This window comes from Castor canadensis, chromosome 7 (assembly GCF_047511655.1).
Source record: "Castor canadensis chromosome 7, mCasCan1.hap1v2, whole genome shotgun sequence".
NCBI classification, from domain to species: Eukaryota; Metazoa; Chordata; class Mammalia; order Rodentia; family Castoridae; genus Castor; species Castor canadensis.
The window spans coordinates 161,924,543-161,937,123 of NC_133392.1; the positions used below are offsets into that span (position 1 = coordinate 161,924,543).

Sequence of the window (12,581 nt, forward strand, 5' to 3'; positions counted from 1 at the left end):
TAAAAGTGTTACATTCTTTCCCACACAGAGAAATCACACTTGTGTGTCCCAGTGGCCCAGAAGAGCGGCCTCACCATAGTCAGGAGGGCAGCTCACTCAAAAGAGCCTCCCTCCCATCCCTGTCCCACTCCCAAGGCTGCCACCCACCTGGCTTTCCAAGCCTGTGGTTTATCACAGTTCTGTCCATTTGAAACGTGACTATCACTGAAAAAGAAATCAATGTATTTGGTTTAAATGCCGGTTTCTTCAAGAACCTGGTATTTCAGATACAAATCATTGAGGCTCCTTTTTAAAAAGAAAATCCGACTCCCTCGTAATCAACTAGTTTATGTGAAGAGAAAGGCATTGTTACAATGGCTCAAAACCGTTGTTGAGTACGTGTGAGATTCAGTCCAGCTTCTAACTAGCAAACGCCTTGCCTGCGTCCTCCTTCCCCTTGTATCTCCTCTTCCCGTGTGTGAAAGGTAGGTACCGGTATTTGATCATGTGCTGGAGAGACAAACAAACAAGCTCGAGTCACTTCACAACAGTCTCCTGAGCAGACATTTTCCTAGAGCTCCCTGGGGCACAGCCGTTCTGTTGCAAACGCAATCAAGATGTCATTCATGCTTGTCTCCCCACTAACACAGCAGAACCTTCCAGGGCCCAAATGACCCACCAAGAGTCCTATCTGAAATCCCAAGATTCAGGAAGCATTTCATGAGCCCTTCCTGTAGGAAGAGCTGGGGAAGTGAGGGTGTACCACATCCCCAAAAACATTCCTCCTTGTGCAGGCTGCCACTGGGCCCTAAGCTCTTGACTAGGAAGAGCAGGTAGGACAACCACAGTACTGGGGTTGACCCAGCAGCACCCAGGACTTCCGCTCCCCCCCCACCCTGCCCCCCCCAGCATCCAGCAACCTACCCTGAGAGCCCACTGGCTCCCACAATCACACTCTGGCCTTGGTTGGAAACCGAGCCTGGGTCCTCATCACACACAAGGCAGTGCCACCCCTGCTCTAAGCACAGACCTGGGCATGTCTTTCCCCGGGTTACTGCAGTAACAGGACAGTAATTCATCTCAGCACAGCAAGGTGCTGACATCTTTACCTTTATTTGCCTCTTCATTGTGATACAGAAAAGCATGATGAAGTACATCACCAGGATCGGCCAGAACACTGGTACATTGAAAGCTTCAAAGAAGGTACACACCATAGCCACAAGGATGCCCTTTGTAGCCGCATGCCTTAAAACAAGGACAGAAGTTAGCGCCATCTGCAGTCAGCCCCAGGTACCTGCCCGCCACCTCTGGCCTCTACCTCCACTCACAAAGACACAGCTACAGGGAGGCAGATCCCTGCTAGGGAGCGGCACAGTCTCTGCATGTATTTTCTGTGTGTGCTGCATTTAACCATAGCTGCGTCCTTCTCTTAGTCCCCTGAAAACTAAAAGTCTTCTCACACAAAGCATGAAACATCCATGCTGAAGCCAGATACACCGCATGTTTGCTGCCTGCACCTGCCATTTAGGAGGACACCTCAGGCACTGGGCTTACCATCAGGAATCTGAGCACAAAGCAGTGCCCTCCCACACAAGGGCATAGCCCTCCTGCCATCATCACACCCTCTAACCAGGCTCCATATCCCCTACTGAAATTCCCCCATTGCTCTCCCTACAGAACAAGTCCAGATTTCTCAGGGGCTTCCAGGGCCCCAGATCTTGCCCACTTTCCGCTTGATCCCCTGCCCAGCCCCCACACTCCAGCATCTCACACATCATGTCCCACACAGAGCACCAACACTGCTGAGTAAAGGCATACAACTAGAGGAGCCCAGTTTGCTCACTGAATTTACTGAATAAAAACTGGCTCCTCCTGTGCCCCTGGGGCAGGGAGTACCACAGAAAGGACAGGAGACAAAGTCACACAGCTCCTGATCCTCTGCTCTGACAGAAGGTCACATAAGCTGCACCCACCTATACCTACTGGTGTTCGCATCATTCTCACCACCAGCAGGAGGCCTGGTCTGCAGAAGGTCCAACCCCAAGAGTGGGTCCTGACCAAGGTCCTGCCCCAACATCAGATATCTCCTCTCATGACCCTCTCAAGAACTAGTCAGGAAAACACCTGCCTATCAATCATAAGGCCCTGAGTTCAAACCCCAGTACTGTCCAAAAAAAAAAAAAAAATACTCCAGCAGAAAGCTAGTCCACCTCTTTTGGCCAGGCCTGAAGGGAAGGTGCTCAACACTCCTCCTGAGTCTGCAAGATGCCAACACCCTCTATCCAGCAACCAGCCTCTCATCTACTAGCTCCAAACCACTGTGCCTAGAAGCCCAGAGAACACTTGGAGTCAGTTCTCCCCTCCAGAGTCCCAGTGACCAAACCCCATCCCCAGCCATCACCTTTCAGATGAATGAACATCACAAGCAAACTAAGCACAACAAAACTCTCATTTCTTTAAAAAGCCTAAGTAGCTGGCTGACCAAAAAAAAAAGAAAAAATGAGTATATTCTCAGTCTCCTTAGCCACACCTGAGCACAAGCATCTTTTTCAAACACCTTAAGAATTAACGTTGTGACTTCTAATGTTTTACGGCACAGGAGGGCGACTATGGTGGACAAGTCACTGCATATTTCAAAATAGCTAACATTCCCAATACAAAGAAATGACAAATGTCTGTGGTGATGGCTACACCAGCTACCTGAACTAATCACCACACACTACGCACATGTACTGAAATATCACACTGTGCCTCATACACGTGCAATTACTATGTCAAAAATTAAAAACATAATTTAAAGAAGTTTACTAGGAAAAAAATTAACTCACCAAAATTTGAACTCTGGAAGCCTTCGAATGAAGGGACGAAATTCCTCGTTCTGTTTGGTTGGTAAGGAGGGGCCGTCATCTGAAAGACAGAATACCAAGCAGAGACAAAGCATAAAGCATCTGCCTCGTTACCTTTTTATCTTTTATCACCACATTCACAAGTTTTCCGGGGCTGGAGGCGTGGTTCATGTGGTAGAGCGCCTGCCTAGCAAGCACAAAGCCCAGAGTTTAAGCCCCAGTACTGCTTTAAAAAAAAAAGGACTGGTAGAGTGGCTGAAGAGGTAGAGCGCCTCCCTTGCAAGTGTAAAGCCCTGAGTTCAAACCCCTGTACCTCTAGGAGAAAAACAGAAAGAAAGTGTGCAAAGAAAACAAGGGCACTGCAATTTACACAAAACAAGCAGTAAAGGAAAAAATGCAAGCAGGGCATGGTGGCACAAGCTGGCTGTGGTGATGTACACCTGTAATCTCAGCACTCAGGAGGCTGAGGCAGGAGGATCACAAGTTCAACGCCAGCCTAGGAGACTCCTATCTCAAAAAAAACAACAAAAACGAAAAGGGAAAGAACTCAGGCAGGGCTGAGTCCTTGTTCAGAAGAACACATAGAACCATGGCAGGTGGACTCACGCACCAGCAACTGCCAAGCGCCAGGCTTCTGCTCACTGAACTGCACCCCATTTTCAGATAACAAATTCAAGGTCTACAGAAAAGGGTCTTAATTATCTTGTAATCTCCTCCAAACAGTGACATTAAATGAAAGGTGCCATATTTCCTTTTGGTGTTTTCATTATTATACAGAGGAAAATCACAACTTCTGCCATCCAGTTTGGAAACCTCCCACAACAAAGCAGACTCCACAGCAGGACACCAGGACACCAGGACACCTTCAAGTGTGCCTGGACAGACCAACTCATTACCTGGGCCACCCATCCTGGCTAGGACGGTCTGTGCTAACCTGTCTGGAACAGGTACAGCCAGGGGCAGCATGAGTGCCACAGCAGGGCACACAGACATGCCAAGAATATTTCAACTCCTCAGCAATCATTGGGCATATGCCCATATATACATACACGTAGCAGGACACCTGACCCTGCTCTGGTGGTCAACCTGGACGCAGTGGACAGTTTATGCAAACCTCTGGTCCCAAAAGAAGGGAGCCTAATGGAAAGCCCTGAGCCATCAAGATGTGCTATGTGCACAGGAGGTGGAAATCCCTGCTATCTTTTCCACACTCTGCAAGGCGACCTTGGACGTACTTCTGTGTGCCTGTTTCCTCATCTGCAAAAGGAGGATAACAGAGTGACACCTCATAGTTGCATGAGGGCTTAGTGAGTGGTTACACACACAAATGCACCCTGATCTGACATCACAAGCGCATGTGAACATCATGAACCTTAGCCTGAGTGTCTTGGCATGTGGGACCATCCTGAGAGGGACACAGAGACATAGCACTGCCCAGAAAGTCCCTCGAACAGCCTCTACTCTACCTGAGTCTTCCATTAAGGAAGGATCCACTTTGGGAGAAAGGAACGCAATGAAGAGGTTTAGGTGGTAGATCCCCAAGGCGTAAGTCACGATGTACCAGCCCTGTAAGAGAAGGATGCACAGGTCAGAGCAGCCCGCCACTCAGCCAGAACCAGTTACCATGGCAACCAGCACCCATAACGCCCCACCACACTGAGAAGCAACCGGTTACTCAAGGTAAGGAGACTGTAGCTTAAGGGACAAAGGATTTCCGTGAATGTCCACAGTGACCACGGTAACCATTTATTTCAAAGTTCTTAGTGGGTCTCAATACTAAAGTGACAATAGGGCCCAAACAACAAACTTCTTCAAAGGTCCAGTCAAACGCATGAGATTCCCAGAACCATGGACTCCCAATCAGGAGTGCAGAGTAAAGGAGGCTTTTCCCAAGACATAGGCCCAACTTGTGCCATAGGGCTGGGAAATGGCTGGCCACTTGGGTGACACTCACGTGTACTCCAGGCCCAGAAACCTGCTGCAAGCAAACAGTCAAGTGGAATCTAGAACCTCAGCTATTGCTAAAGATGTGACAACTGAGATCCCTGTGGTGGACAGTGCACATCTGTCAGCAAAAACACTTTACCTAAAATGTTCACCTTGACCAGAAAAAATTCAGAACCAAAAAAATCAGAGCATCAAGAATGAGATTTACAAAAAAATGGGTTTTTTTCTGGCAATACCTGGGTTGGAACTCAGGGCTTCATGCTTGAGAGGCAAGTGCTCTGACGCTTGAGCCATGCCTCCAGCCACTACAAAACAGCTTCCTGAGGAGACACAAAGAACTGGGAAACCTTTGTGGGTGCCACTTGCAGCACACTAAAAGCATCAAGTTTATCCCACTAGATATCAGAAACACATCACCAACCTTAAAAGCCTGTACTTTTTCATACAAATAAGAGGAAATCTTTCTGCCTAAGAATTTTTCAAGCCAGACAACTCTAAACTAGATGTGAAAAGTTAACTGAGTGCATACATGCCATCAAGTCACACAGCCAGCTTTAATGGAAACCAAGTCAGTCACTCACCTGGTTCAGAACAGAGTGAAACTAACCTGTGCGTGCTGTGCCCCACCCCACCCACACCCCTACGCCAAGGCTGCTAGTCCAGTCTTTCCATTAGTGAACAATTTTTTTTAAATCAAAACTAATTTTAAATTAGTTTAAATTGTCCTATACAGATCCAGTCCTACCACAATAAAATAGATAATGGCCCAGCACCTTTACACAAACCAATGTTGGGTCAACTCACAGGAATAAATTAATACACGAAAACAACAAAGAATAAATTCTACATTCAGTTTAAGCACTGGAGGAATCAATGAGCTCAGTAAATATATCTGTTGATTCAAGGACTGATGCCCTCCAAAATCTTGGAAGATACCAGGAAGGAAGGGTGTATGCTTTAAGTGAGGAAAGCTGGAGAGTGGCTCAAGTGGTGAGTACCCACCTAGTAAGCATGAGGCCCTGAGTTTGAACCCCAATACCACCAAAGGAAAATGAGGAAGTATCACAGCTTCAGAGGAGAAAATACTCTGGAGGAGTCGTCTAAAGGACCCTCCTCTGGATCTACAAACAGCAAGCAGCCTCCTCCCCAGGTTTGCAAAAAGCCCCTGGAAAGCAGGTGTTTCCTAGGAGTCAGCAAGCTCCAGAAGGAAAGCCTGTGCCACCTGCCACAGGCGTCCACAGGCGTCCACATGGGTCCACAGACCACTGAGGGGCTGTGGGGCTGCCTCAGGTTGCTCTTTCTCCTGCTCCACCTGACATTTCAACCTCACTCTCCCTCATGATCTGAGTTTAGCTCAGAAACAGCTACACTCTTGGGAACACCAGAGTTACTCATGGTGTCCAAAGTCCAAGAAGGTAGGAATCTGCTACAGAATGTATCTTGTGCCAGAGGCTCTGCCCCAGGAGGCACACAGCTGGGTTAGAGGGAAACCAAAAGCATACATCCAGAGCAGAACACTGTAAGGGAGATAAGACACATGGCAAGGTCAAGATGGTCCTGTGCACACTGGAAATATGACAAAGTTAGGATGAATCGTAAATAATCTTCTCTAAAACAAGAGTCACTGAAATTTTTCTTCAATTTTGGCGCTGACCTGAAAAATGATTATTACAGAGCTCCAGGTGTGGCTCAAGTTGTAGAGCACCTGCCTCACAAGCACGAAGTCCTGAATTCAAACCCCAATACCAAAGGAAAAAAAAATTGCTTATTGTAGATGTCCTTCAAAACAAATTAAATCAACAACATCCCTCTGACCAGCACATTCAGATGATGTGAACACAGCTGAGTTTTGTCATTATAGCCCACACCTACCTGTAACAGGTAAACTCTAATCATGTAGACAAAGCTCAGGCCCAGAGTCACAACCCACCGCACAGCTGTGTAAGGAGTGGACTTGTCCAGCCAGGACTGATAAATCTACGAGACACAAGTTCAAAGACACAACGTCAGCTGCAAATGCGGTTTTCAGTTTCAAAAAGAGCTACCTAAAACTAGCACAGTACAGCATCATTAACCCAAAATTTATTCACAGTAATTCCTGAAGCAGGTCATCTCTTAAGCAAAAATTTTACAAAAAAATTGGTCACAGAAGATGGTACTACTGCCCTAGCCCAAAGGAATCATTACGGGGAGACCAACTTCATCCCAAAGAAAGGACTTCAAAAGGAGAAGACACGCATCTTAAAGTCACCATCCCCACACAACAGGATTTGTCACCCATGTCCCACCCCACAACACACTTCTCCCCTGGGGCCTCCTCCCCATACCCTAAGGCTGTGCTTCTTCCAAGACCCTGGAGCCTTTCATCAGCTCTGTGCTGACCTGACATATGTATGTTTTAAAGTTTAATTCTAGAAATTTAAAACCTTTCATTATGAACATTTTCAAACATTCATAAAATGAGCCCACACGTACCCATCACCCAGCTTCAACAATCAAGTTTGCCATATGCTACTTTTTTGGGAGAAAGGGAGTCCTGAGGCTTGAACTCAGGGCTTTGAGCTTGTTAAACAGGTGCACTACGGCTTGAGCCATACCTCCAACTCACTTTGCTCTGGTTATTTTGGAGATGGAGTCTCACAAACTAATTTTCCAGGCTGATCCTCCGGATCTCTGCCTCCCAAGTAGGTAGGATTACAAGTGTGAGCCACTGGTGCCCAGCACCATATGCTACTTTTTAATTAAAAAGTTTATCCGTTTTTAATTGAACCAAAATATCAACACTTGCAAATGTTTCTTAAATTAGACTTCTAGACTGGAGTTCAAGCTCACCTTGTTTGAATAAATGTCAGGCCTCATCACTCTGACAAGCAGCCTCAGATGCAGTCACCAGCATGGTGACCTACATCTACCTGGGCCAAATCAAAAGCCTCACTCAGGGAGCAGAGCCCAGCAGCAGCCATATATATGGCAAAGGCAGGATGAGGCCAGCCAGGAGTGGAAGTGGACAGTGGGATAAAGAGTGGAGGCAACTGTAGAGCAAGGACTACTGCCCTGTCTGCATCATTGAGCGATAAGAAGGATTTTTCCATTTTTAAAGGTTCCTACCTAGACTCTGCTCCACCTGGTCCTTCCAGAACACACAGCACAGGCATTCATGGTGGAGAAGACTAGACCCTGAGAGCATGAGCATCAGATTAGGACAAGCTGTGGCTTAACCTCTTTTTGGCAATGCAGCAAACTCACCCTTCAGAAAGACATGTTGCGAGTCCACACTTCTTGTCCAAATATTTATACTAATGGTCTACAAATCCACTAACCTGTCCAAGTCTTGTGAAAAATCTGTACACCACTGACGGTTTCCCATGGACAGAATCTCCAACACTGTCCCCTTCAGACATTCTGTAACTGAGAAAAACACAAGATCCTCCTAAGTTAAGTGAAAAGCACTCAAGGATGTGAAAATTTTGTCTTACAATGACCGATATGTCACGCAGGTCTTTTTAATACTCAGTATTTCATTTAAACCATTTCCAGGCCTTTGAATTGTTCAGAAAAAGAAACAGGCTTTGGTAAAGGGAAAGGACAAAATAAGGTGGCAGCTGACAGCATGGGATGAACCTCTCTTCTACTGACAGCACCCCAGCCCCACACACATGGTCAGGCTGCCCACACTGTGGCCACAAGAGCTGACCTTGCTAACCCTGGAATCCCCTGGCGGTCCATGCATGTAGCCTACACACCGTCCCCCTGTGTATCTCTTCCTTTGGGACTCCAGGCTCCTGGTAAGCACCCCATTTCTCAGTCCTCCCAGAGCCAGGTCCTCTCCTCCATCAACAGGAAGATGTCATCCAGGGCTTGCAGAAAACTCATCTATCCGTGTCCTGGTTTCTTATCTGGCAATTGGAGGTAATCCTATCTGTTCCAGACTATTTCAGCATGCTGCTGGAATCCCAGGCAGAATCACCTGTGAGAACCCAGGTGTCAAAGGTCACACACACTGTCCCACTTAATTCCCAGATGGCCAAGACAAGGGGCATCATTACCCTCAACTCACAGAGGAACAAGTCTCAAATAGACCAAGGTCATAAAACAGCTCTGCTCCTCAACAGGCCCAGAGCCCAGCGTGACACTCAACCTTCCACTGAGTATTTGGAGGTCTCTCCATTCTTCAGGAAAGCACTGCTGAGTAAGTGGGGCCTCATCATCCACTCTGCTTTAAAGATGAGGCACGTGAGGGCCCCTAAGTTAGGAAAGCTTCCAGGGGCAAAGCTCACTGTCCCCTCAAATCTGTGAGCAGCAGAGTTAAGTCCCTCACACCCGGGCTGAGCAGCTGAGACCTTCAGCAGACCCTCAGACCACACAATCTGCCTGTCTCCACATTCGAAAAATGAAGCTCTTTTAAACCCATCCAGACATAGATTTCATTCCACAGCAAACCTTTGAGCTTCGTCTTAGTGTCCCCTCTTGGATGAGAAAACTGAGCTTCATAAAGGCGCTTCCAGTAGTCAGCCAGTTTGCAGCGGGACTAGAACACCTTCTTTTTTTTAATTTCTGGTGGTACTGGGGTTTGAACTCAGGGCCTCCCACCTGATAGGCAGGCACTCTACCACTTGAGCCACGTCCCCCAGCCCAAGTCTAGCATCTTGTAACTGTGAATATTGGAAAAATCCTCCTTTCAAGGTAGACATCAGCAGGCCGAATAATGTGATGCTGAACGGAAAATGGATAACCTGCCAGTCTCAACTACAATGTAGTTTTCTGGACAGTTCCATAGGCCACAGCCTGAAGTCTTTGGTAAGAAGTGTGGATATGTAACACCACAGCACCATTTCCTGGATCCATCAAGCACAGTGCCCAGAGCTGTCCAGGAGACCAAGAAATGCTCTTTGGTCTCAGGTGAGCCAAGTAAACTAAAGACACAGAACATAACTAAAGAGCCAGTATGGCTCCAAGGTCCTCCCCACTGCTTTCAGGAAGTACATTTTTACATTTGGGGATAGAGGTCTACATATAATAGAGACCACATTAGAATATATTACCTAGAATGGCCACTCTATTAAAACCAAAGCCCAGACTGTAGAAAGCTGCTTCAGTAATTCTTCATCTTACTTGAAAATGTTCCCTTATTTTAGTATTACCAAAGTGTTTATCATTAAAACACTTTTGCTTGAATAGAGGCAATAAGAGTAGTATCAAAAAGAAAATACCTGGCTTTCCCTTTAAAGTATGTACTCTGTAAGTTGAGCTGACTACTTAAAACATCTTACTCTTTATACTGATGTGTGAAAAACCTACTAAAAATCCATTAGCCACATTCTGATTATCTGACAAACACTGTTCTACATCTTGATTACACTTACTGCCAGTACCGTCTGAGAGGCAGGGCATGGTTAAGGATGTGAACTTTGGAGTCCAGCTGCCTGGTCTGGCACTTCCTGGCTGCATGGTGAGCTATTTCGGAATGCCTGGGGTTCTGATCTGTGCAATGGGATAATGAAGCCTCCTCCAAAGGGTTCTTCTGAGGAGATGGTGACAGCAGGTGCTGAGCACTCAGAACCTGGCGCCTGGCATGTGCTGGGCCCTCAAACACGTCAGACTTGTTCCTGGAGTAGGGTAGCCCTCACACCAGCTGTTCTATCTGCAACACTCTTCTGCTCCAAGTAAAGGTCACCTCCTGGGAGGTCCTCCATTGCTGTGCAAACTAACCACGAGTTTCCTATGTCACTCCGTTTTCATTTTGTGTAACAGCTGTTTTCTGATACTTCTTTGAGTTACTTCTCAATTTCCTCCTACTAGAATGTAAGCTCCTTAAGGGGACCCTTGACTGGTTCTTGGATGGGCCTAACTGCCCAAAGTGCTTGTTACATGCCAGGCAGTCCGTCAATTATCTGTTGCATATAATCACTTTATGCTCCCTCACAAAGAAGGTAAAACCCTTTCCAGACAAGTATCACATCGGAAAGTATACAAAACACTCTCCTGTGCCTTGATCTAGACCCCATTAGTTGGCCATCACTCCTACCCTAGGAACACAGCACAAAGAAGGAAGGCCTCTTGCGCCAATGCCTCCGGGTCAGGGCACAGCTGGAGCTGTTTCTCCCCCCCCCGCGCCCCCCCCCCCCGCTTCCCCCCGCCACACACACAGACACACAGACACACAGACACACAGACCACACAGGCCACACACCACACACCTCCTTCCAGACTCCACCAATTGGCTCTTCTCAAAGCTACATTCCAGCCTGGACGCCTCCCTCGCCTGGGCATGACCATCAAAGATTTCCACCTGGCCTTTGCACGCTCCTCCTCCACCGCAGTCACCCCACACACATCAGAACCCTTTACTCACTTATGGGGGAATCCCACCTTACTAGGAGGCGAAAAAGTCAACCTAACAAAGAACAAAGCAGTTCCAGGACAGCCAGCGTTCACCCTAATCTTTGTGTGAAGGCAGCCCTGAGCTGCCCTGGCGAGGAAGCCAGAGCGGACTTCACCCGAGAGGTGCCGGCGGCACAGCCAGCCTAGAGGGCTGATAACTTCACTGCCTCCATTGGAACAGTGAAGTTGGACACCGGGCACTCTCGAGAAGTTTAAGCGGCTCCACTCGGCCCGTTCAACAACGTCTTCATCCTCGGGATGAGTACTAAGTCCTACACATGAACGAGCCCTGCGGGCGAGCGCGGAGATGGGGTGGCAAGCGGCCGCCTTGCACATGCCCACTCCGACTCCCAGAGCTGGGCGGGCAGCAACCCGCCTCGCGAGTGCGGGTGGGAAGTGGCCAGGGCCGGCAGGCGCTCAGCCTGCCCCCTCGCGAGGCCCCCCCAGCCCCCACCCGGGGGCTCGGCCGGTGCCCTCGCTGCCCCGGCTGACCCTCCCGGGCCCCGCCGGCCCAGCCCCGCCCAGCCCACCCGCGGCCTTGACAGCCCAAAGGGAGGCGGGGGCGGCGCCGCCCGCCCAGCCCCGCACCATCAGCCCGCCTCCAGCACCTCGCAGCTCCGCTGCGGCCGAGCCGCGGTCTCCCTCACGACCGCGGGAGAAGGACGGCGGGCAAGGCGGCCGCCAGCGCTCGGCTCGGGCTTCGGGAAGCTGCACGGACACTTCCGCTCCGTCTTGCGGTGCCGCCTCCGGCCTCCAAGATGGCTGCGGGGCGGGGCCTGGAGCTCCAACCATTTCCGCTTCCGGTATCTTTGCCGCCGCCGTTGGAGAGAGGACCTTCCGGCGGAAGGGGCGGGCTGGCGGAAATGTACAACGCCGCACAGGCGCCGTGGCGTCCACGGGCTCCGGTGATTGTGGAGGCCCGGAACGGGCCTGGCCACGCCCCCTGGCGACCGGAGGCCAATGGCAGAGGATTTTGTGGTTGTTAGGGAAGCCTTGGCTGCAAGATGGCAGGTGCCGGCAAGGGGAGCTCGGGCTCACTCCCGCGACGCCAGGACCCGCCCAGGAGGCCACCGAAGGACGGTACGGGATGCGTGCTCTGCCGGGAGCTCAGTTGCTCTCAGAGGGAGAGGCCGGGGGCCCGCGGCCATGCCAGGGCCAGAACCCGCTTCCTGGCTCCCAGGCGGCGTCTTGCCCCTACCGCTGGGGTCGAGGCCGCGGGCTCACGGCTGGTGGTGCCTGCACCGGGCATCCTGGTAGGAGCCGAGGCCAGGCTGACCAGGGCCGGCTTGCAAAACTCCCAACCTCCAGCTCCCGGCCCGTGCCCTGGAAATGTCATGCATCTGAAAGAAGGTGACCCAAAAACCAGAGAAACGGAGCCCATGGTCCCGTCTTCCCACCCACCGCCTTCCCCAGGCTGCACCTTGCAGG

The 12,581-nt window shown here is 49.6% G+C and overlaps 2 protein-coding genes across 4 annotated transcripts in view; one reads left to right on the forward strand and one right to left on the reverse strand.

Annotated features, from left to right (window-relative positions):
- Positions 1 to 311: 311 nt before the first annotated feature.
- Rer1 (retention in endoplasmic reticulum sorting receptor 1) lies at positions 312 to 11,916 on the reverse strand. Of its 3 annotated transcripts, none has more exons than XM_020171446.2 (7): positions 11,762 to 11,916; positions 8,093 to 8,180; positions 6,645 to 6,749; positions 4,292 to 4,391; positions 2,808 to 2,886; positions 1,089 to 1,224; positions 312 to 489 (listed from the first exon to the last, which is right to left on the reverse strand). In XM_020171446.2, the coding sequence occupies exons 2-7, from the start codon at positions 8,171 to 8,173 to the stop codon at positions 400 to 402; spliced, it is 591 nt and encodes a 196-aa protein (XP_020027035.1). In that variant the 5' UTR covers positions 8,174 to 8,180; positions 11,762 to 11,916; the 3' UTR covers positions 312 to 399. The 3 variants fall into 3 exon arrangements, with proteins under 3 accessions (XP_020027035.1, XP_020027040.1, XP_020027036.1); XM_020171451.2 differs by having other exon boundaries at positions 8,093 to 8,174; positions 11,762 to 11,904; XM_020171447.2 differs by having other exon boundaries at positions 11,742 to 11,903.
- A 10-nt stretch (positions 11,917 to 11,926) lies between these two features.
- Morn1 (MORN repeat containing 1) overlaps positions 11,927 to 12,581 on the forward strand; it is a 55,078-nt gene continuing 54,423 nt past the window's right edge. The window contains exon 1 of the mRNA XM_074081562.1: positions 11,927 to 12,233. Coding sequence (XP_073937663.1) covers positions 12,158 to 12,233 — 76 coding nt within the window. The 5' untranslated portion in view covers positions 11,927 to 12,157. The remainder of the gene's footprint in view (positions 12,234 to 12,581) is intronic.

Coding starts and splice junctions, on each gene's coding strand:
- Rer1 (XM_020171446.2), bottom strand. CDS start 8,173: ATGTCTGAAGGGGACAGTGTTGGAGATTCTGTCCATGGGAAACCGTCA. Junction 6,750..8,092: donor TTTTCACAAGACTTGGACAG/GTTAGTGGATTT, acceptor TGTGTCTCGTAG/ATTTATCAGTCCTGGCTGGA. Junction 1,225..2,807: donor CTTCCAGAGTTCAAATTTTG/GTGAGTTAATTT, acceptor CCTTGTTTTAAG/GCATGCGGCTACAAAGGGCA.